This window comes from Chenopodium album, chromosome 1, assembly GCF_948465745.1.
Source record: "Chenopodium album chromosome 1, dcCheAlbu1.1, whole genome shotgun sequence".
Classification (NCBI taxonomy): domain Eukaryota; kingdom Viridiplantae; phylum Streptophyta; class Magnoliopsida; order Caryophyllales; family Amaranthaceae; genus Chenopodium; species Chenopodium album.
In genome coordinates this window covers 86,829,875-86,853,610 of record NC_137834.1, presented here as the reverse complement: position 1 = coordinate 86,853,610, position 23,736 = coordinate 86,829,875, and the positions used below count along the sequence as shown (strand labels likewise).

Below are 23,736 nucleotides of genomic sequence, written 5' to 3'. Positions count from 1 at the left end.
GAGGTTGTTGATTGCAGGGGTTTTCGACGACGGTGAGGCTGTTGATTTGTGGGGGTTGCTGTGGTTTAAGAGTTGGGCTGTTGGGGGTTTCATGGGGAGGGGGTGATCGAATAGGGGAGGACTAGGAGAGGGTTGGTCGGAAAATGGAGTGGAAAGGGAGGGGAATGGGAAGGGGAAGGGTGGCTGGAAAAAGAGGGGAAGGAGGTGCGTGACCGGATTTAATGGAGGAAGGGGAAAAAAGTTTTTAAAAAAAATAAATAAAACTAACCCTAGTTAAATATCTTAATCAAAATGTATCATTTATACTATCACTAATATATACTAAAAATACATGAGTACCAAAGATAATTAAATTTTTTTCTGTTTACCATTAAAAAAAAATATGATTTTTAAGGATATATTAGTCATTTCGCCTTTAGTTAACTATGGTTAGCTTTATAATTATAAATTAATCTCATAAATGTTACCACTAAATTAGTAACACAAATATCTGATTACCAAAGATAATTTATTTTTTTTGATGTTTACCATTGAGAAAAACAAAAAGTTTAAGAGCACCATTGAGAATTTCCCTAATTTCAACTAATTAATCCATAAAGAAATACGAGTATAAGAAATCCACACGAAAAAAAAAAGTGCAAACAAGGGAAATTGAATTGTTGACCTTCCCACATCTATACATCAAGTAACTAACCAACTAAACCAACTATACAAGATTTTTTATTTATATGTATTAAAATCTGGGCATAGGTGGGCCAAGGCCCAGGTAGGCCACCCCTAGATCCGCCTATGATTATATATGGAAACCACCTTAGATCTCTTCCCCCAACCTCAAAACCAATTTTCTCCTTTATAAAATCCCTAAAACTAGTTTAAATCTCCGTAACCATATCCGTAAGGATGATTTTGGGATAAGAAAAGGAAATTTGGGGTTGTTTTGGGAGTGGGAAAAAGAAATTTAGGTGATTTCGGAGGTAGAAAAATGTATTTAAGGTGATTTTGGGTTAAAATTAATCCTAATGATTTTAAAAGTTACAAATCATTAGTAATTAAAGGTTATATGATATATTTTTGTGAAAACTCGGGGTATATAATGATGAATTTTAAAAAGTTCATGAGTATATGGTGAATAAACAAAAATCTCATGGTATATGGTGAAAAACCCGTAAATAATAATTGATAGTTTGGATTATTAAAAATAAATTAGTGAAATTTGGAATTATTAATACCAATTTTTCCTAAAAATTATGAGTATTCTAATATTTAATCTGTATCAACACACGTGATTATATATATATATATATGTAAAAAATTGTAAAATTTAATTTTTTTTTGTAATATACAATTTATTAAATATTAAAATTTATCCATTTTTTTCGTATAAATTATATATATATATATATATATATAAAATTCATTAATATACAAAATTAAGTATAAATGCATAATATCCTTTATCCACATTTCCGCATATATATTCACGTAATTTGTTAATTTATAAATAATTTTCATAGGTTTGTTTATGTTATTTAAAATCACTTATAAAAAAAAGATATCTTCAACATTGTCCCTAGTCTTTCGTTTTGGGCCTTTCCTGATCTTGTGTATTTTCACAATTTAAATATATCAATAACAGCCCACACATCTTTATACGTTATATCTAATTTCTTTATTACATCGTTATTCTCAAATTGTTGTTTATTGATTCTTTTTGTCTTTCATTTAAAACAACCCTCATTCTTTTCATAAGTCTAATTCCTTATATAATCACCGATTGAAAAAACTGACAAAAGTAATTCAAATTTTTCTTCTCTCTCTGGATTACAAAACCAATTTTTATCATCCTTTAGCTTCCATGATGTACAATAAAAATTATCCATTCGAATTTTTCACATAACTTCAATGGTTTCCCATCATTTTTTGTTATCAAAATAGCATAGATGTATTAATCTTGATTTTCATTTGACAAACCTGGTACGCCTTGAAACAATTCCACCCCTAATTTTGTTCTAAAATCCCAAACAAAATCACAATACCTATTCTTTATTCCTTTGGCCGATGAACTAATAACATTGAAATTAACTATGCTCCAGCAAAACTGATTAGATTGCAATAATTAACCATTATAATTAAGGAGAAATCTATATATATTAGGTTTAATACGCTTATACTCGCTCTCCCAACGTGATTCCTTAAAAAAGTTACAATAATATAAAACAAAACGAGTATTCAAACGTAACTTAGTACTAATGGAGTTTATAAAATCATAAATGACTAACTATTATAGGTTTAGAATTTCATGTTGTACTTTTTCTTTTTCTTAATATTTGACATAATTGATATATCTCATTATTTAAAAAAATAAGGTAGTGTAAGTAGATCAAAATTAGATGATAATCTATTTCAAATCATGATTATCTATTTCAAAAAAAGATTAGACAATAATATTGTAGGTGTTTTAGACTTTCTTGTCATTCGCCTAGCTTTTTTATGGAGTTACACGTTCACTCAAAAAAATTAAAATACCAATTTAATATACGGAGTAGTAAGTAAGAATATTATGTACTATTAACCAACTTCAAACTAACAAATAAATAAGGGTAGAGTGCCTGCCAATCCAGAAATTTTAAAATTACGTAATATTATTACTTTAAAATTCATATTTAGTCATTAAAGCCTACATAATCCTTCGTTCCTATAACATTATTAATCATTTTATATGGTGAATATGTTATTGTGAAGTAGTCACATAAGAATTTGTAAACCGGGAGTAACTAATTTCAATTATGTTACAACTTACAAAGTAGTTATCATTATTATTTTATTTTTTTTTAAAAATGGTAACACCCAAGCTAATTAATGTCGGCTATAATGTGTATAGGTATACGTGAATCCAGTAAAAAAACCCCCACAAAATCAAAAGAAATATCACTAGAAAAACAACCAATTTGGTGCAAAGAAAATCCTTCAAGGTTATCACTATAATGACGAATCAATTTGTTTGCGTTAACAATAATGATGAAAAATTGATCTTCTCTCTCTTTTCTTTTCTTTTTTTTTTTTTTACAACAATTGATCTTCTCTCTAATAATACATTTCTTCAATTTAAAATTCTTTTGAAACCCAATAGTAAAGTCGGAAACCACATATCAAAAGCAAATCATCACCAGGAAAAAAAAAAACCCCAAGCTAGTGTAAAGAAAATCCTGCTTTGAGCTTACTATAATGGAGATTCAATCTTGATAGAATATAAAAACGTATTCCTGGGCCTCAACTATCAGCTTAAGTTTTTGGTTGAGTTGGTTCTCTAATATGGTATCAGAGCCAGCGTGACACAAAGGTCACGTGTTCGAATCTCATCCGTCCCTCCTTCAGAGTGAAATTAATTCGCACGAGGTATGGGTGGGCAGGTTAAGCTTTTGCATTGGTTGAATTGGTCCTCTAACATGTTTGCATTTACATTGATGGTATACTTCATTTCTTCAAATACTCAATTTCTCTTTAATAATGCATATCATCCTACATTTCTTCGATTTTATTTTCTTTTAATCATCTATTTTCTGTTTAATGCTTCATTTCTTTAATTTTCTTATGCAGAAATTGTTTATTCATTTTCTTCAAAAAATAATGCGTAAGAGATGAAAAAGATTGAAAGCGGGTATTACCTTCATGTAGACATGTCGGGAGCGAACTAAATTATAAAACGAAATTGTTTCAAAAATAATACTTCGTAATAATAATTAATAAAACGAAACTTGAATATGAACAACATAGTTAAACTGGCACTACCATCCATTGATTTCATTCTTTCCGAGCTACGACATACATGATCCATGACCAATTGGTTGTTGGTGTAGTGGTGATTGGGACTACACTTGGTAGAGAGGACTCGTGTTCGATCCCCCGCAAAAACAATCGGGAGGGGACTGAAACCTAACCTCCAAAAACTGATCTCCAAATCCGGATTAGCCCAAAGGGTGAACCGGGTAGAACACCAAAAAAAAAAAACATACATGATCCATGCAATTTTATTTTATTTACTGTATTTATTAATAATGTACCTATATGCTATCTATTGAACTTATTCGAGCATGCATAAGCATAAATTTCCCCGATTAGCACCCTCTCCCCAAACAACGCGATTGCTTCTTTAGCTGATCGAAAAGGCGGTCGTGTATCAATGATTGCTCTTCCCTTGACCAACGCGCCCCTGTGCTCGCTCTCCATCCCGACCTTTATGTCAATTGATGTATAAGTGAACAACTTGTGTTATTTAACAGTTATAGTAGTCAATAACTACAACTTTAATTTGGAAATTAATGAAGATGAAAACAAATGGAGTCTTTTTTATGCCAAATATATTAATTGGTAAAAAGACAAAAGAGAAGTTAAGTTGATGATGCTATATTAACAAAACTTTGTTAATAGAAATGATTAATATTTTATCATTCAAATGAAATAAGAGTTAGTTATTTGTATAATTAAGAGAATATTTAATCATCAAATGAAATAAGAGTTGTTCAAAAAATCATATAAAATTAGAATGTGAAAAGTGGATTAAATAAAAACAGGTTGATTTTACAGATTTAAATAAAGCATTCAAACAAAGGCGGATATTATTTACAAAGTGATGCCTTTGGTCGCAAAATTTTCCTGAACCAACTAACCAAACCATTACTTCATTTTTGGGTTCAAGATTATTTTACTTAATTATCAATAAATCTTTTACTTCGTATTTATTACAATTGACTGCTTCTTTAAAAAGTAATTTATTATTATTATTATTATTATTAGGATTTTTTGTAAATTACCACCCCAAAATGTACCATGTATTGAAATAACCACCCATTTTTTTTTAAAATTAAAAATAACCACCCATATGTTACAAAAAACGTAGGTTTTACCACCCGACCTATACTCCGACCAGTTTTTTCGAGCATCGGCCCCACATTAACGGCTGTTTTTTATTTTTATAAAAGTTGTTTCTCGATTTATTTCCTCCCTTGTTTCACAAACTACTCCCAAACTTAAAATTTTTCATTTTTTTCACAAATTCTACCAATTTTTACTCCAAGTTTTGCAAATTGACAAGCGAATCCTTTAAAGAACGCACTTAAATTTTTTTACACCGATTTGTACAGCAAGGTAATTGAAGATCGCACTTAATTTTTATTTTTTTAGTTATTTTGCAATGTTTTAATGAAGTAAAATTCAAGTTATACGATATTTTTTGTTTGGAATATGTTTTATTATGAATTTAATGATGTAATCGTTGTTTGATTCATTCAATTTAACTTGAATTGAAAATTAAGGTTTTTCATAATGAAATTGTGGGGCACATGCTCGGAAAACTGGTCGGAGTATAGGTAGGGGTGGTAAAACCTACAGTTTTGTAAAATATGAGTGGTTATTTTTAATTTCAACAAAAATGGGTGGTTATTTCAACACATGTTAAATTTTAGGGTGGTAATATACAAAAAATCCTTATTATTATTATCCTTTTGAACTATTTCTTGAAATTTATAGACCGTGTACAACATACGTCAGCTTACATACTTTTCATATCGCGTTGCACTCGTATTAGATCAACTTATTTTCGTACCTTATCTTAAAGACCCTCAACTCGTGCCAGCCTAGTCATGCCCACCTTTAGTCTGTCCCATGGTTACAAACTTACCATTGCAACTTTCTCCATTTTTCTATTTTCATGCCTATGCTTTTTACATTTTTTTTTTTTTTGTTTTTAAAAAAACAACTCATTTAGACCATTTAGCTAATCTACTTTGATACTTTAATACTCCATAATTGATTGGAGAAGAGAGAATATAATTTATCGATATAAAAAAAAAATACTCTTTAGAAATTGGAACATAGAATAATGAAGTAATGTCCAATCATATTGGTATATGGTGTATAGCACGATTGGTTTCAAAAAAAAAAAAAAAAAAAGTAGCACGAACTCACGAAGTAATAAACAAAATTTGGAAAACCAAAATGGATATAGCAATCAAAGATATATATGGACCTAGTACGTATGCGTTACACTGTACTATTTTTCTTCATCCTTCAATCTTGATTGAATTTACAATTATTCATTTCATTGCGTGCCTAAATCAACTATTACGTTGATGGTGTAATTTTAACTAATAATGCAAATGTAGACTAGATAGCTCGGTAATACATATTCAATTCAAACTTTAGGAGAACGTTCGATATCACCTTCGTCACTTGTTTTCTTCCTAGAAAACAACCATCCCATAATTGCAACACCCGGCTTTTTCTTTCCATCCTTCCTAAAAGAAGAAGATCTTCCCAACTTGCTTGTTCTTTCATCATTTTGCTTGATTTCTCTAGTTAAAGAGGGTGGACTTGCAAACGTTACAAACTTTTTCTTTTGAAATAATTCTTGTTGATGATCATAACTAATACCGCGATTATTATTATCAAAATGATTATTTTTTGCATTAGTCTCAACAAATTTAAGCTCTTCAATCTCCGGATTCATTGCTTTTGTATGATGATGATGATCTTTCACGACTTCTTTAGCAGCTTTCAAAGTATGAAGCTCTCTCTTTGTTTCTTCAAGTTGTTGTTTAAGTGATTTTAGGCAATTCGCCATGTAATTGCCTTCTTCTCTTGCTTTTTGTAGACTTTGCTTGGTTTCTTCTAATTCAGCCGATACAATTTCTACTTTTTCTTTCTCCAAATCTTCCTTCTTGGGCGCTTGTTGTATCTACATTTAAGCATGTATCAAGTTGGAATTGAAATATATTAGCATGTAATGTTATACTAATTCTATACAACCTAATAACCATTTTACATTATTGATTGTCATGTATATATATTATGTACTATATACTAAATATGATTTAAGATGTTTGGAAAAAATTCTTACATTTTCTAAAATCGTATATAGAATTTGATTTTCTAATAATGTTATAATTCAATATAATGAGGGAGCAAAAAAAAAAAAAAAAAAAAAAAGTGCACAACTATTATACTCCTAATTTTTAGGTTTTTGTATAAATTCGTTACAGTATATTCTTAATTATACCATACAAGGGCTTGTTTATTTTTATTTTTTATGGTGAAAATGAATGTTTGTTTATGTAATATATAAATTATTTGAAAGATTATTGCATGTTGAATTACTTTTGTCAATTAATTTATATACTTTTAATTAATTATTATGTCTTGGACAACTTTAACTCATACTAGTTAATTAAACTGGCATAACCACCCATTCTTCCCTAGCTACATATAGATTAATTATGCAAATTTTTTTATAATTAATCTACCTATATACATGCTAAGCTTGCACATTTTCGAGCATATATGCATGCATATTATATCTCATAGGAAAGAGTAAGGATGCTATGTATAACCTCTTTGAGTTGCTTGGCATAAATCTCCCCGACTAGCACCCTCTCCCCAAACAACGCGACTGCTTCTTTAACTGATCGGAAAGGTGGCCGTGTATCGATGATTGCCCTTCCCTTGACCACCATGTTCCCGTGCTCGCTCTCCATCCTGACCTCTATGTCAATTGATGTATAAGTGTACAACTTAATTGTGTTATTTAGCAATTATAGTAGTCAACTAAAACTTTCATTTGGAAATTAATGAAGATGAAAACAAATGGAGTCTTTTTTATACCAATGATATTAATATTAATTGGTAAAAAGACAAAAGAGAAGTTAAGTTGATAATGCCATATTAACTATACTTTGTTAATAGAAATGATTAATATAGTAGTGGTTCATAAAATGGGGTAAGAGTAGATTTAGTAGTAGTGGCTTCTGCTTCATTTCTTGGCTTCCACTTCACTAGACTGTTGTTATTTGGGTTGTGGTTGTAGAGTAGTATCGTAATTAGTTAGAGTAGTATCCTCTTATTTCTCTTAAACCTTAGCAATTGGGGTGAAAAGTGGACATGGTTTACCTAATTAATAAGATTTAGATAGCTTTTGGGCCCGCCTTTGATTTGGACTTTGCTCCTTTCACAACTGCTTTAATATTGTCTCATGTATAGTTTGTGTACAATTTTGACATGCTGTGGAAGTGTAAATACTGAATACTTATTATACTTGTCCAAGTCTTTTTACCAAATTTATAGATGGAAAACATGCACTATAGACGGCACTGGGCCGACCTAGCTCTGAGCACAGCACGGTAAAGCCACGACACATTACCGTGTGGCTAGACTTGGAGTTCTGGGCTGCTTTATTTGAGAGAGCATGGGCACATAGCATAACCCGGCTCAACATGACAAAGCTAGTAAAGTTTGGGTTAGGCACGCTAGCCTAGCATGACCGTTTGTAAATTTTGACATTGCGATGTTCTCATGGACCAAATTTAACTAATTAGTAACTACAAAGCATGTTGACTCAACACGAGACACAACCCACTACCATCTTTACACGCAACCTATAACTCTACCACTATAATGATACAATCATGCATAGGTAGATAAACTATTGACTCTTTTGCTACCCATCATTTCTTTGGCTTTTTGGAGCAGGAATCAATTTGCAATTTACGTCCAATACTATTGTGAATTGTGGAATTAGGGATAGTTCGATAAATAAATTACCTGTCATTATGGGTGTCCATTCGATTTTCGGTTTGAATTTAGCCCAAATCCAATCTTATCCGAAATAAATTCGATTTTTAATTTTCAAATCCAATCCGATCCGCAATACTTACCAAATCCAATCCGAATTATAATTCGGTTATTTGGATCCAATCCGAAAATCTGAATTAAAGTGTGTTGCTAATTTTTTTGGTCCTAATACGATTATAAAAATAAAATTGCAATAATAAAATTTCAATTCTTGAAAGTGTAGTATTATATGATATATATTATTATAATTATAAACATAGTTTAACATAATTAATATTAACAATTTTTTTTTTTAAAATAACGCGGTTATTTCGGTTTTTTGGATCCGAACAAGGTCAATCCGATCCGATCCGATCCAAAAATTCGAATTTTCAAAAAAAAATAATAATTCAATCCGATCCGATCCGATTTAAAGTTTAGATCCGATCCAAATTGATAATTCGGTTTAGATTGGATTGAATTGGATTTCGGTTTGTATCCGAATAATGCACACCCCTAATGGTCATATCATTTAATGTATATCCACGAGCTCAATACAATTGATAAAAACTTACCTTGTGAGTTGGAGGTCACAAGTTTGAACCTCACCAACTACAAAATTTATCGACTAGTTATGAACTTATGACCAATGTGGCAAGGTCGATAACACATTTGAGTTGACGGTAATAATAATTGCACCCCGCACATCAATTACCCGTTTACCCCCATCACTACTTCTCGTCGCCGGCGCCTTTTTCTTCCTTAATTTCCCGGCATTACACAATTCAAAGTTGAACAAATCTTTGAGAGAGAAATTCGGCCTCTTCTCTCTCACCTACAATTCACTTCGATCTCCCAACAACAAACAAGGAAAAAAATGGTAATGAATTTTTTTGCTTATTAATCAGCTCGATCTTAATTTTCTGAATTTGTATGCCCTAATTTTTCTGGAAAAAATTGGCAGATCCGATTCATTCTGCTACAGAACAGACAAGGAAAGACGCGTTTAGCTAAGTACTATGTTCCTCTCGAAGATTCCGAGAAGCATAAAGTTGAATACGAGGTTTGCTTCACTTGTCATCCCTACTTGTTTGATTTGGGGTTGAATTTGATTTAAATTGGGTTATTTTTGTATGATTTGTGTTCAGGTTCATCGATTGGTTGTAAATAGAGACCCAAAATTTACCAATTTTGTTGAGGTTTGTGTTCTTTGCGTTTTCCCCCTTTTCAAGGTTTATTTTTGGCGGATTGTTATTTGTGATTGTAATGCCATGATTTTAACTTGTATGAGCATTCTATTGTGATATGATTTGCTTAGTATAGTTTGTGAAATGCGAAATTGGGTATGAATTTTTGGTGTTTTTAGATTAGCTGTGAGTTTCTTGATGTTTTGAGTGAACAATCAATTATGGATGTAGAATTGGTAAAAATTGTTATGCTTTGAAAAGTATAATTTTCCATTGTCCAAATTTTAGTGTTTTTTAGGTTAGTTGAGTTTCATGATTTATTGAGCTGAACCTTCTAGTATAGTTGTGAAAATGTGACAAATAAAGAAAGAGTGGAAGAGCAAAAAATACTTATAGCTTGTTTGAGTACAAATTTAGGAAGGGAGGTGAGGGAGGAAGAAATTTAACTCCATTGTTTGGATAAAGGAGAAAGGACAGAAGGGGATATAGTCACCACCACCATAAACATATGAATTGAAATTTTTCCTTGGTACCAGAAAATTCAATCTGCAAAATTGAGATGGATCGGAGTAAGATTTGGGAGTGTGATATCATAAATACATGAAAAAAACTTCCAGAAAGACTATTGTCCAGAAATCAAAAGTTTGCTGTTGCATGGCAGGGTGGAGGAGAGGGTATGGTTGTGTATTGAGGTCGTATCTTGGACTCGAGTATGATAAGACTTCGTAGCCTACTGTTTACTCCTAAGTCATGGATGGCAAGCTAAATTATGGTTTTTCGGTGCTGAATTGTTTAGGAAAGTAAACTTGGTCGAATCTCTAGTTCTTGTGAGATTTGACTACATCCTATATTTCTTCTGCAACGGAAGTGAGGGCAGTTCTAAAATGATTTAATCTGTCTTTGTGGGGAGGGAGCAAGATATTAAGAGTTGATTTTATTTAAAAATGATGGTTAAAGTAGTGTTAGTTAAACCCATTTTTTCAGTGTCTTCACACTACTTGAGTCCTTATAAAAGGCAATCCCTTAACTTTCTAGCTTATTGCTTCATAGCAAGAAAAGTGACATACCACAATTAGTCTCGCAAATATTGCTTGATGTTAGATGAGTTGGATCGTCATTGCATAGCCTTGGCAATGTGCCATTATGTCTTGCAAAGTTCTGTAGGGTAAGTGTTTCTAGAGATTGTGTATTTTTGACTGATCCAGGTAGTATCCACATGACATGGTCCACCTAGGCTGCACACAAAGATTGGGACTTTGGCACTACCTTGACAGTTGACAGAACATCAGAAGTGACATTTGTATTGCAATGCAGAACGTCAAAGCAATGCGAAATTTGTCATTAGTGTGTTTCTCAGATGTTCTATCCTTCATTCATGATGTAAAGGCACCCAAAAAGCATTTTTTTGCTCTCCATCAGCTTAACTGAAACACAACCTTTCTTTACATCTAGAGAGAGCTTGGAGTGTAGGGATCACCATCAAAGTGTTATGTATGGGGAATTTTTCACATCAGGGCCAACCACTTCATCAAGAATATCAGTTGTAATTCCTTGGTTTTGTAGATAAAGTTATGCATGAGCTCTGTTAATGACTTTTGTAAGAATTACAAGAGTTTTGGCCTTTGGGCATGAAACTTGTCTGACCCTTTTTTTAGTTGTAATTGGCATTCCTTTGGTGTCCTTACTATTCTTTGTTGCATATACAAAACGAAAATGCCTTCCCCTCTACACCCTTGCTAGTTATGGGCTAGAAATAATTGGATTGTGGTATCCCTGCTAATTTTTTAAGTATTACTCACCTTAGTCTACACATTTGGTTGCCTCATTCTTCATTTCATTTAAGCTTTCAGGTTAATTCATGAGATTGTTATACTAGTCATAACATGCGCATTGGCATTTTGACTTATTGTTACTATTTTCTCAGTTTCGTACGCACAAGGTTATCTACAGGCGTTATGCTGGGTTATTTTTCTCCATGTGTGTTGACATCACTGATAATGAGTTAGCATACCTGGAGTGCATTCATCTCTTTGTGGAGATACTGGACCACTTTTTCAGCAATGTTTGTGAGCTGGATTTAGTCTTCAATTTTCACAAGGTTTGTGTTATATTTGTCAATATCTTTTTCTGTCATGTTTCATCTTAATTAAAAAGTTTTCTTTTATTCCATCTTTATCACTAAAGTTTATGGGAAGCGAATTTATGGAATGATTAGGTATCATACCAAACTTGTATGTTTGTGTTCTCCAATAAGGTGATGGTACATGATTTTATATGCTCTGATATCCAATTGACTTGAGAAGTTATCTATGTGAAGATTGTGAACCTTATTGCTGCTTACAACTTGTTGAGTTGTTGGCACTTATCAATTTTAGGGGCTTCTGCTTCTTGGCAAGCCTCTGGTCTGTCTCTTCTTAGTTCAGAAAAATCGTCTTACTACTATCATTTATCTAATCAAGTATTCAACCTCTGGTGTTTATTTGAGAACATGGCCAGTGCACATTAGTAAAGTACCTTCCATAGTCCAATGTAAATTGAGTATATATTAAATTACACAGATCTGTAATCTGATATAATTCTCTAGGTTTGGTTGTACTTGTGTTTGTTCAGTGATGTGTGATTTTTTAATTACCTCTTTTAATTTATGCATAGGTTTACCTGATTCTTGATGAGTTTATCCTTGCTGGCGAGCTTCAGGAAACGAGTAAGAAGGTGAGTGTCTTACCGTTACTGCTTCAATTTCTTGTTCATTTTTTTGGCTTCTTAGCTGAGGCCTCTACCTGACTATCTGTTTCCCTTCCGTCTAGCACGTTACAATACAGTTTATTACTTCATGTATCGAGTCTTTTAACTCACGATTTTGCTTTCCCCAAAGCTTGCTGAATGAATAATGGTAGCTCGAATCTCCTCTTCTGAAATTCAAACTGTTGTATTGCAGGCTATCGTTGAGAGGATGGGTGAATTGGAGAAACTCGAGTGATTTTATTTTGTTGTAGAAGAATAGCCTGCAAGCTGCTCGTTATGGATTGATGATTGAATTTAACTGAGCTTTCACATGTCCTTGTTTGGGGAACAGATATATTCTGCCTGTGTATAATACATCTTGTGATCACAATCCATTTTTTTACAGTTAACTTGATGCTTGGCAATTTTCTGTATTAATTGTGTTTTAGTATCTTTTGCCTCTATATGAATATACAGTATATGGTTTACTCCTCTCTCTCTCTTTGTGGAAAGTCGTTTCTCATCTCTTACCGGGGAGGCGGGGAGTTTAGGATGTGGTAACAACTACCAAGAGGACTTGTGTGAGGTTACTAGCTCTCAAATTAAGCAAGGCCATGCGTGCATGTAAAAATTAGATACATGAAGGGAAGTTATTACTCACTCTGTTTTTTAAGTGTTACTTCTATTTTGACAACCTACTCTTGTAATTTCAATCATGGTTTGGTTGAAGTGTAACACTTAAAAAAGCGGAAGGAGTATCCTTTTCTTTACCTTGTAATTTCAATGATGTTTAGGGAAAAATAAACTAGCTAGTCAAATCAACTAAAACAACCGACTATTCAAATTTTTTTTTACAACCCACTATTTCAATCAACTACAAGCTATTACCAAGCATGACCGTCGGGAAAGTACCAAGCATCACCAATTACTCACCTATGAGGGGCATTAATGGAAGAAAAAATTGGAGGGAGAAATGCTTAACAAATCTTTTGGTTCATTTCCAATGAATGTGATGGTTTTAAAAATAAAAAATACTGTAAATAAAGTTTCTTCTTAATTTAAGAAAGCGACTCTAATGGAATACTAACGAATTAATAATTGTATTATAATTGATCATATCAAGGTTTTATTTGCGTTTAATTTGGTCTGAAGTTGTACGATGCTACTATTGATTATTGCTCGCATTTGGGTTACGAAATAAGCACAATAATTTTATTTCTCACAAAATTACGAAGCGGCAATGAATCTGGTCAATCTACTCATAAAGTTGTATGAAACAACGAATCGAATAGGTGCCGAATTATTATACATATTTATTTGGATTCTTTGCTCTTCCCCGATCAATTCTTGTTTGATTTTGTTAAATTCGTTTCCATTATCGTTATTTGTTACTGTATGGTTTTATTTAATGAAATTTAGTGTCATTTAAGACTTACAAAAAAAAAAAAAAAAAAAATTAAAAATAGAGAAATAAAAAATAAGTTTTTACAGGTAAAATAATCTAAATTCAAACCAATCTAATTTAATTATTATTTTTTTTAATACGAAAATCTAATAGACGGAGTAATTTCTAATAATAATTTCTTCAACAAAAATCAAATGAATAAAATAAGACTATTCCTTTTATTGTTAGTTTTAATTTTAACATTTAAATACGTCCAGTAGTAATTATTCACTCATAATAAAATCCAATAATCCTGTAAAAAAAATAAATAAAAAAAAAAAACCAATAAAAATGAAGGACTATAAAAAAGAAATCGAACTGTCAGTCCCTGAAAAGCTCTTCTTCAATTCTAAACTCCCGAGTTTGGGACATCAAAACCTCGTTTCAGAAAAACAAACACAAATTATACGAGGAGAGAGAAACTCAGTGTGATTTCTACAACCTAAAACTCCTTAAATTCAACTAATTATCAGTTATTCAATCTTCTTGACCTAATTTTCCCCCCAAATTCAGCAAAAAAATTCATCTTGAAAGCAGAGAAATTTTTCCCAGAAATCGAAATTCACAATTCGGCATTTCAAACGCAGTCTTATCTGTGCTGGGTTTCTCCCAGGGTCACTCTGAAGTCAAATTGATTCAGAGTGTAAAACCCTAGAAATATTTCATCAGATTTTTCTGAGATTTTTTTAGGGTTTTTCCCTAAAGTATTTTCCCGCCATGAGTCCAATTCAGAATTTTGAGCAGCATTCTAATCTTCTCATCGACCATGACCTTCGTAATTTCTCTAATCTTCTCATTTTGTTTTTAATTGCTTTTGATTGTGGTATAATTTGCTTGCTTAGTTGATTTTGTTTTTTGTGTTTTGAAAGTTCATTTTTTAATTTTATTTTTATCCATAATAATGTCAGTTGAAGCTATTAGAGTATTTGATTGTATTATGTACTCGTTTTTCTTATGTGCCATTTCTGTTTAAGAAATTTCGTGTGCCGTGGTAGCGGTATGAGATCGAACTGATTAAAGAGTTTTTAGCTGTATATCACTGTAATTCTAGAGCTCATTTTTGCTATGATGTTGATTTGGTTATAATTTGTTCTAAGCATTACTTTGTGCCACGATCCCGGCCCTTGAATATAGGGCTGTGGTATTGAATTGATAGGAGTATATATATTTATTGTATGTTTACATTTTGATTGTGCTATGATACATTTTTTGTATGTTGTTCAAAAGAGACCAACTTGATTTGTTCTCCTTTTGTTTTTTGGGATCATGATAGCAATACAAACAAGACTACAGATGGCGATGGAGGTACGGGATAGTCTAGAGATAGCACACACGGCTGAGTACTTGAATTTCTTAAAATATTACTTTCGGGCGTTCTCGGTGATTCTTCTTCAGATAACAAAGCCACAGTTCACTGATAACCCTGAACATAAGCTCCGTAACATTGTGGTTGAGATTTTAAACCGTTTGCCGCATAGTGAAGTTCTTCGACCCTTTGTTCAGGACTTGTTAAAGGTTGCAATGCAAGTTCTCACTACTGACAATGAAGAAAATGGATTGATCTGTATTCGAATTATTTTTGACTTGCTTAGGAATTTCCGGCCTACACTCGAGGCTGAAGTACAGCCGTTTCTTGACTTTGTGTGTAAAATATACCATAATTTTAGTTTGACAGTGAGCCATTTCTTTGATAATGGGGGTGCAATGGTAGCCGTTCCCCCTATTGGCACGCCTGGAGGTGGTGATGATATTAAGCCAATGGATACGTCTGATCAGTTGACTCCTTCCAGCAGCAGCGGGCTTAGTGGTGCTGCTACTGGCTATCATGGATCTGGCCAGCTAAATCCCAGCACAAGGTCATTTAAAATTGTTACTGAGAGTCCGTTGGTGGTCATGTTTTTGTTCCAATTATATAGCCGGCTTGTTCAGACTAATATCCCTAATTTGTTGCCACTTATGGTGGGGGCTATCTCTGTTCCTGGTCCCGAAAAGGTGCCTCCCCATTTAAAGACTCAATTTATCGAATTAAAGGGCGCACAAGTTAAGGTAAGCTTTCCATATTTGATGCCCTTGAAAAGCTTGATGGTAGTGTTTTCCTTGCCACTCTCAGCTGTTTGACATTTGATGATTGTTGATCCCTTTTTTAACTTGGGGTGAGGTTGATTTCTAAGATGCAGTAATATTATTGATGGTGATAGATGGTTTATTTTCACGCAACTGCTTGTTTTTTTTGGAACTAGATTATCGTACTTTGGAGCCATGATATTTCTATGCGAATAGTCACATTTTGAAAGCAGTTTAACTGAATCAATAATTCGTGTAACTTACTCATTAGAGTAATATTTCGTAACCCTCAATTATTAGTTAGTGGTAATTACAATAGATGAGGCATTAACAACTGCATGTATCGTCAAATTGGGCTGTATTTCTGCTAAAATTTACCACTCATTAAATATCATATTAATTTTCATTTTTGTTCTGTGTAAAATTTTGTGATGTAAACTATAGAATCAGAAAGAGAACAATTTGCTTAGGAAGTTCCTATCAGGGTTATGAAATGTCTGCTTAGACAAGCATGAAATGCATGTAGTGCAAAAGGCTACTAGATACTGTAGATGACTAAAAAGGAATACTCTGGAAAAGATATCCCTTACGACGAAAGGCAGAGTAAAATGATCAAGCCCACAGGATGATAGAACACCTTATCTATGAGATCTATAAATCAAAACAAAAACCTTAAGCTAACACTATGAAGTGACAGAACACCTTTTCAATAATCATTTATGTTCTTGTTATTTACATCATCCAGAAAAAGGAGAACTTAACACTATGACGTGACAAAGCTGTTTCCTCAAGAAACAGTCAATTCCCTTACAGTCTTACATCCTCATTGACCATTTCTTAAATTCTTAAATTCCTTTACAGTCTTATAGTCAAAGCTGACTTGTAAATCTGCGTTTCATTTCTGAAATTCTTTAAAGCTTAGATCATTTTTTAGCAAGAGATGTTTAAAAATTAAAACCTCTCATTTCACCATGATTAACAAGATATGCTAGAAGTAATGTCTCTCCTACGACTCAAGAAGTACTTAATTAAACAAGAATAGGAATAAAATTTTGAACTTTACATTTCATGCAAATCAATTTAATGAGTTGTCCCTTGATATGACACTTTTGACAAATCCGTAAAACATTATCAAGACAGCAATTGTGATTGCAATCTGTATCCCTAAATGGATCCTAGACTGGAACTATTTTCTATCAAGGGCCATCTCTTCAATATAAGCTAGAACAATACGTACTAATCAACATTCTTTCTTGAATATGTTTTCATTTCCTGTACTCTATTGTAGAGATCTTCTCTCATTGCCTTACCGAGCATGGATGCTGCAATGTACATAGAAATATTCCTGTCTATGCATATCTTTTCATAACAGCCTTCATCTATCACTGGTAGATTTTCAGCTAAATTTTGAAAATAATGTAAAACTATTTTTTGTTATTGAAATAAGTATTTTTTTTCATAAAAAAATGTTTAATACTGTTAGTATCGGGATTGTTTTGAGAAGATACCTCCAATGTTGGAATGTTATTTGGTAATTCAAAGTTGGGATCATGTTTCTAAGACTAGCAAAAGTTAGGTTAATTCCTTTGTACTCCCTCCGTTCTTTTTTGTTCTACTCACTTTCCATTTTAGTCTTTATTTTTTTTATTTTTATTTTATGTTCTTCTCATTTTGCTTTATTCTATTTATGCCATTTTTCTTTTACCATCCTACTCCTTCAACCCCAAAGTAATTACACCTTTTCATATTCTCTCTCTCTCTCTCTCTCTTGCTTCACTTTTTTCTTACACAAACCCACATTTTTACATTTTCTCTCTTACTTTATCATGCACGCACTCACATTCTTATCAATTTCTTAGATTGTTTATCTGCAAAGTGAGTGGACATAAAAAAACTTAGGTATATCTTTTCAAAAAATGATGGAAAATAAGGAAATTTCTAGAAGTAAGCTCTATCTGTTAGTAAGAAATGAATTCATGAAGCATTGTGTGAGACTGTGAGTGGATAATTTGTAAATGTTGCCCCTATTTAATTCTTGACAAATATTTAATTGATTAAATGGTATGGATTATTCAGATAGATGGTAATGTCTTTTTCCATGGCTGCAGACTGTTTCTTTTTTGACATACCTCCTGAAGAGTTTTGCTGACTATATCAGGCAGTATGAGGAGAGCATTTGTAAAAGTATTGTTAACTTGCTCGTTACATGTTCTGACTCTGTCTCCATTCGGAAGGTGTGTGCTCTAAACTGTATAATGTCATTTGTAATTCAATGCTTTGTTTTCCTTATTTAATCTTTTCAAGTTGAATGTAATTGTGCATTGCTAATGCAGGAATTACTGGTAGCCCTGAAACATGTTCTTGGAACAGATTTTAAGAGGGGTCTATTTCCGTTAATTGATACCTTGTTGGAAGAGAGGTATTATTTGAACCAAGTATTTTACGGCTTTACTTTCTAATGCAGTTGGTTATTTCATTGACATCATTTTATGTAATTTTTGTACTTAAAACATACAGAAGGTGTTGTGCACCCACGTAAGACCATTGCTTAGCTATTTTTTTTCCTATTTATATAATTAGTCTGTCCTCTGTTGGTGCTTTCTTAGGGTTCTTGTTGGGACTGGACGGGCCTGCTACGAAACATTGAGGCCACTGGCTTATAGCTTACTAGCAGAGATAGTACATCACGTTCGAGGAGATCTCTCCCTGCCACAGGTCTCTGTTTTCGAGCTGAATTGATGCCATATTTGTCTTTTTGTTGAGTTGAGTTGATGTTTATTGTTTATGCATTTGACTATTATTGAAGTTGCTGCTCTTTGCTGCTGGAAGGGAAGTTTCTTACTGCAGTATTTAGCTGGATTCTTTGCATGTTTTGCAGTCCTGCGCTTGTAGTTGCTGTCGGTATGGCTGTGGGCGGTTTGTGGGCAGTTTTTTGTGGTTTTGCAACTTTGGTTGCTATAAGTGATACTTTTCCATGTCATCCTTACATCAATGTCCTTTTTTAAACTCAATTGATAGCAAAGCCAGGGGAATACACACTGTGACCTAGCTAATAAAGGGGGATTAAAAAGTAACTGGTTAACAGTGTTAAATCTGCTAATTGCTCATTTCTTCTCTGTGAGATTTTCTTAAATTAGACATTCTAGACCAGTAATAGACGGGTTTTCTAAAAAAAGTCAAATGCAATTTCTCCTAATGGAGCTGACCACAGAAGGAAAAACTTTGCAACAGCAGGATCTACTTCACAAAGCCATGGACACTAGTCACACTACCTTTGCAAGGGTGCTGCCCTTGATTGCTCCCCTTTTCTTTTAATCCTTTAGTCTATTTCCAAGAGGATTGCGAGTGAGGCTTATAAAATTTTAGTGTATGAAGTTACTTCAACATAATATAAAATGACTAAATTTGCATGAGTTGTCATCACCAGTTGACACCAAGAGTAAGAAATTGCTAGTGATTTGGTGAGAATAGAAGCATGGAACTTTGGGGCCTTCATTGATGGAGGTTTATGGTTAATTGTGATACTTGTTTATGCTCATCGCCTCATCCACATTAATATCTCCCAATGCCTCTAAAGAGCCACTCTCCATAGCAGCTTAATCTAAGTAATCTATGCTCAGTATCCTGCAATGTCTAAGTTAGAGGTGACTGGATAGTGTTTGCTTTTGTTAGCTTCATTTTGTTCATATATCTGTATGTTTATTAAATTTCATGAAGTCAGCATGTACATACTTTCCTCCCTCACGCACACATATGCACACAAAATGAAGAGAAAATTAAGGTGAAGGTAGTATGATATTTATATCTCCCGCAAATTTTGATTGTTGACATTAGTGTGGTTTCCATGCAGCTTTCACGTATCATATACTTATTCTCAAGCAACATGCATGATGCCTCGCTAACATTGAGTATTCACACCACATGTGCTCGCCTGATGCTGAATCTGGTGTGTGTGATATCTCATGTTAAGGTTATTCGGGCTAGGTGTTAAATGATTTGTGTATTTCCTTTGTCAGACATGTGGTTTATGACTATTTTCGTTCTTGTGGATTTTAGGTTGAACCAATTTATGAAAAGGGGGTTGATCAAACGTCAATGGATGAAGCACGGATTTTGCTGGTTTGTATTTGTAATTTTGGATTAATTTATTGCTTTGCTTTACATAATTTAATTTGAACTCTTTATTTGATTTTTTGCCATATTGTTGCCTCTTCCTCCTTTTGTTCGTTAGATTGGTATCAATCGGTGGCGTATCCAAGAATTCAGAAGTGTGGGTTCGAAATCATTAAGAAATAAGATATAGGTCCTCCGTTCGTTATAATTGCAACATTGGTGATTTCACGCTTGCCAATGCACATTCTATAAGCTAAATATCTTAAGTTATATTAATTTTGTAAGAATTATAAATAATTGATACCATAAGAATATTTTTCGAGACAAATTTAACAAGATCCCACTTGACTATATATATCTTTTCCAACGTATGAATCACAAAAAGCGATCAACGGAGTGTATATATGTGTAAATATTGTAAAATTACATACGTTGCAATTAAAAGAGAACATAGGAAGTATAATGGATAACATATTACATAATACAATGGAATACAATTATAAAAAGGGATCCACAAAAGCATTCAGATTTTCATATGCTTTGGAGAAGAAAGTTAGGGAGAAAAAAATAATTAGGGTAAAGGGGTTTGATGTTTTGAGTCTTAGAATGAGTTTTTTTTTTTGGGATATTGGGAATTTAGAGAAGTAATTAAAGCAAAAGGGAAAAAAAAAAAACATTTGGAGTTTTATATACTTTGGAGAAGAAAGTTAGAGAGAAAATAGTTATGGTTAAGGGTTCTGATATTTTGAGTCTTTGAATGAGTTTGTTGGGGGGAGTTCTGAGAAGAAATTGAAGCAAAAGGAAAAAAAATTTAAAAGGCTAAAATATAAAAAGAATGTTCCTGGGAATCGAACCCACAAACTTGAAGGCCAAGTGCACAAGTGTTAACTCCATCCTACCACTGGGCTATGCTATTTTCCCTATTCTACTTGTGCAGACAAATTTTATTTATTTATTTTTTTGTTTTTAATTTATTGTTTCAAATAATCAGTGTGTTCAATGAACCCATTGGAACATTGTGGATCCACCACTAGAATCTATCAGCAACTAGTGAATTCCTTGTCTTGGTGGTTCAATTTTGTAGCTTTATTACTTATCAGGGTCATCTTGTTGATGTATATGCTGTGAATTAATGTTGGAATTTTATGTTAAATTTGTCTTATACATTTCACAAGTTCACACCAGCTTTCGGGGATTATGTTATATGGTCTTTTCAGGTCCGGATATTGGATTCTTTTGTTGGAAAGTTTAGTACTTTCAAGCACTCAATTCCCCAGGTAAATAATACTGTTAAGCTTCTTTATTCGTATAATTTGTGAATACAATTGTTGCTTATTGTTTGTCTTGGTACCTGTATGTGCCTGCCTGCTGTAACACATTGTACTTTAGATGATCTACATAAATTAGAAATTGTTGAATATTGTATATAGCTAGTGGACTTTAAAGGCTTCCCTTTCCTTTTCTTCTGTCCAGTTGGCTAATAACAAAGGTGCTTAAATGAAATAATACTTCCTAGATTTTGTTTTTTTTTTTTTTTTTTTTTTTTTTTTTTTTTTTTTTTTTAAAAAAAAAAAAAAAGAGGTGCGGTGTTGGACGAGGGTGTTTATGGTTTACTCTAATTTCTTTTCTCTGGAGTGTGGAGGTGGATGAAATTAGTTCTGTTTTTCCCCATTTTATGCTTAGTTGAGTTGCCACCTTTGGAGAGTTGGGAAATATGAGTTAAATTGGTTGGTAAAGTGTATGCTATTATTGACACCATGTCTTTCTTTCTAGGACACGTTATCTTTTGCCACATTGTGCAGTGGTCTAAATAAATTTGCACTTGTACTCTGGTAGTGGTTTATGTTGCTAAACTTTCACTTAAGATTTTTTTGCTCAAAGCTATATTCTAAGTTCCTTACATTGAGTATTGAGGCAATTACACTAGGTTTAAGTTTCTTTGTTGGCCTTTGTATCCTATATTATTTTTTCTCTTTTTTGCGGGGAAAGGGTGGTGCCGTGGTGCGGTAATATATTATGATGATGTATTTGATTATTTGAAGAATTTTGTTAACCATTAAACCTTGGAAGTATTAAGAGATGTTATACATTATCCATGCCTCCTTAATTTGGTACACTCTTATCAGATGTTGCTGGGGTCTGGTGATGTATGCATGCTTGTAATAGCAAAGGTTACTAGAGAAAGTATACTGAAAGGTGTTATTATAATTGCTCTGTTGGCTAAGTTCTGGTGGTAAGGTTGGGCTAGAGTAAAAGTATGTAGATTATGTATACGATGTATTTATAGGTCTATTATGGATAGTTTGATTCACAACAAAAATATAATGTTTGTCAAACTTTGTGGTGTCAGAAATCCGTTTTCTCAGATTTCAACAGATTTTATGATTATTGAGATGAGCAGAATTTCTAAACTAAATCTTCTGAAGTTATTGCTATAAGTGTGACATCTGTTGTAAGATCTAGCAATCAACTGATTTCCAACTGGGAAGTGGAGACTATATTTGTAATGAATTCGTGATCAACCTCCTCTTAGCTTATAAATCTTCTGCCCTTGTTAAATTTTTATTTGCATATTTGGTAAATCTAAATATTTTTAATGCCCTTTTTAACTTTATTGGTTGTTTGATGTTCATGGGTTATAGCTGCTCGAGGAGGGTGAGGAAGGAAAAGATCGAGCTTCATTGAGGTCAAGGTTGGAGCTTCCAGTTCAGGTTATTTCTGACGTAAATAACTTTTAGTTTGATTAAGGTTGATTGACTTATCAATTGGAATGAAATGATTTTTGTACTCTTCACTCTTACATAAATCATTTGGTACTCACTGGAACCTGTGTTATCTATTACACCTAAAAAACTATGGTAATTCAGGAAATTAAATTGTGTTAGGTTGGTCATTTTTACTCCATTCACAAACTCATTTTTACTAATGAGATAAAAGTCTGAGCTAGCCTCCTATAGGTTGTTGATCACCGCACAATGCTGCTAGTCCTGCTCTTACATCAGCTCATGGGGTTTAAAATTTTTTCTCAACTCAAAACATTTTTAGGATTGGTTTATTAGCTGAGTTGTTATCTTTACCAAGTTGTTGAAAGGGGGTTGGCTCTTCTTCTGACCAGTCCTAGCATTTAATCTGGTTGCAGGCTGTATTAAACTTGCAAGTGCCGACTGAACATGCCAAGGAAGTCAATGATTGTCGACATCTGGTCAAGACCTTAATTATGGGTAATCTGTCATTTCAATATCAATCAATGAATCAAAGCCTTAATCCCATAAGCCGTAATCTGTCATTTTTATATTGTCTGTTATATTGTCGATTCCCCTCTTGCTCTAAAAAGAGCTCATTTCTGTGTGTGCAGGAATGAAGACTATTTTTTGGACAATAACTCATGTTCATACTCCTCATATGCAGGTTTTTTTATTTCTTGAAAACAATGTAAAGTCGTGTGATGTCTCCACCTGCATCTGATGGATTGTTACTTGTTTTCTAATATTAATTTTCAGGCTTCAGCTGTTCATGGGGCGCATCAGCAAATGTTGCCAACAAATGGTTTGCCTGCATTCAAAGGCTTGAGGGAAGATGAGGTATTAATATGAAGCTTTGAGT

General features: G+C 33.0%; 3 protein-coding genes across 3 annotated transcripts in view; 2 read left to right on the top strand and 1 right to left on the bottom strand.

Annotated features, from left to right (window-relative positions):
* Window positions 1-5,889: 5,889 nt before the first annotated feature.
* On the bottom strand, window positions 5,890-7,696 carry LOC145624803 (WEB family protein At2g17940-like). Its single transcript, XM_081677894.1, has 2 exons — window positions 7,386-7,696; window positions 5,890-6,733 (listed from the first exon to the last, which is right to left on the bottom strand). Exons 1-2 carry the CDS (start codon window positions 7,527-7,529, stop codon window positions 6,191-6,193), a joined length of 687 nt encoding a protein of 228 aa, XP_081534020.1. The 5' UTR covers window positions 7,530-7,696; the 3' UTR covers window positions 5,890-6,190.
* A 1,581-nt stretch (window positions 7,697-9,277) lies between these two features.
* On the top strand, window positions 9,278-13,000 carry LOC145624798 (AP-2 complex subunit sigma-like). The gene is made up of 6 exons (XM_081677885.1): window positions 9,278-9,481; window positions 9,566-9,664; window positions 9,750-9,800; window positions 11,713-11,886; window positions 12,441-12,500; window positions 12,727-13,000. Exons 1-6 carry the CDS (start codon window positions 9,479-9,481, stop codon window positions 12,766-12,768), a joined length of 429 nt encoding a protein of 142 aa, XP_081534011.1. The 5' UTR covers window positions 9,278-9,478; the 3' UTR covers window positions 12,769-13,000.
* A 1,387-nt stretch (window positions 13,001-14,387) lies between these two features.
* Window positions 14,388-23,736, top strand: part of LOC145560481 (uncharacterized) — a 29,683-nt gene continuing 20,334 nt past the window's right edge. Inside the window, exons 1-12 of the mRNA XM_081621739.1 lie at window positions 14,388-14,731; window positions 15,230-16,002; window positions 18,129-18,254; window positions 18,354-18,439; window positions 18,627-18,735; window positions 19,871-19,966; window positions 20,077-20,139; window positions 21,351-21,410; window positions 22,776-22,844; window positions 23,273-23,354; window positions 23,489-23,541; window positions 23,634-23,714. Coding sequence (XP_081477865.1) covers window positions 14,674-14,731; window positions 15,230-16,002; window positions 18,129-18,254; window positions 18,354-18,439; window positions 18,627-18,735; window positions 19,871-19,966; window positions 20,077-20,139; window positions 21,351-21,410; window positions 22,776-22,844; window positions 23,273-23,354; window positions 23,489-23,541; window positions 23,634-23,714 — 1,656 coding nt within the window. The 5' untranslated portion in view covers window positions 14,388-14,673. The remainder of the gene's footprint in view (window positions 14,732-15,229; window positions 16,003-18,128; window positions 18,255-18,353; window positions 18,440-18,626; window positions 18,736-19,870; window positions 19,967-20,076; window positions 20,140-21,350; window positions 21,411-22,775; window positions 22,845-23,272; window positions 23,355-23,488; window positions 23,542-23,633; window positions 23,715-23,736) is intronic.

Coding starts and splice junctions, on each gene's coding strand:
- LOC145624803 (XM_081677894.1), bottom strand. CDS start 7,529: ATGGAGAGCGAGCACGGGAACATGGTGGTCAAGGGAAGGGCAATCATC. Junction 6,734..7,385: donor ATGCCAAGCAACTCAAAGAG/GTTATACATAGC, acceptor GCTTAAATGTAG/ATACAACAAGCGCCCAAGAA.
- LOC145624798 (XM_081677885.1), top strand. Junction 9,801..11,712: donor AATTTACCAATTTTGTTGAG/GTTTGTGTTCTT, acceptor CTATTTTCTCAG/TTTCGTACGCACAAGGTTAT. Junction 12,501..12,726: donor TTCAGGAAACGAGTAAGAAG/GTGAGTGTCTTA, acceptor GTTGTATTGCAG/GCTATCGTTGAGAGGATGGG.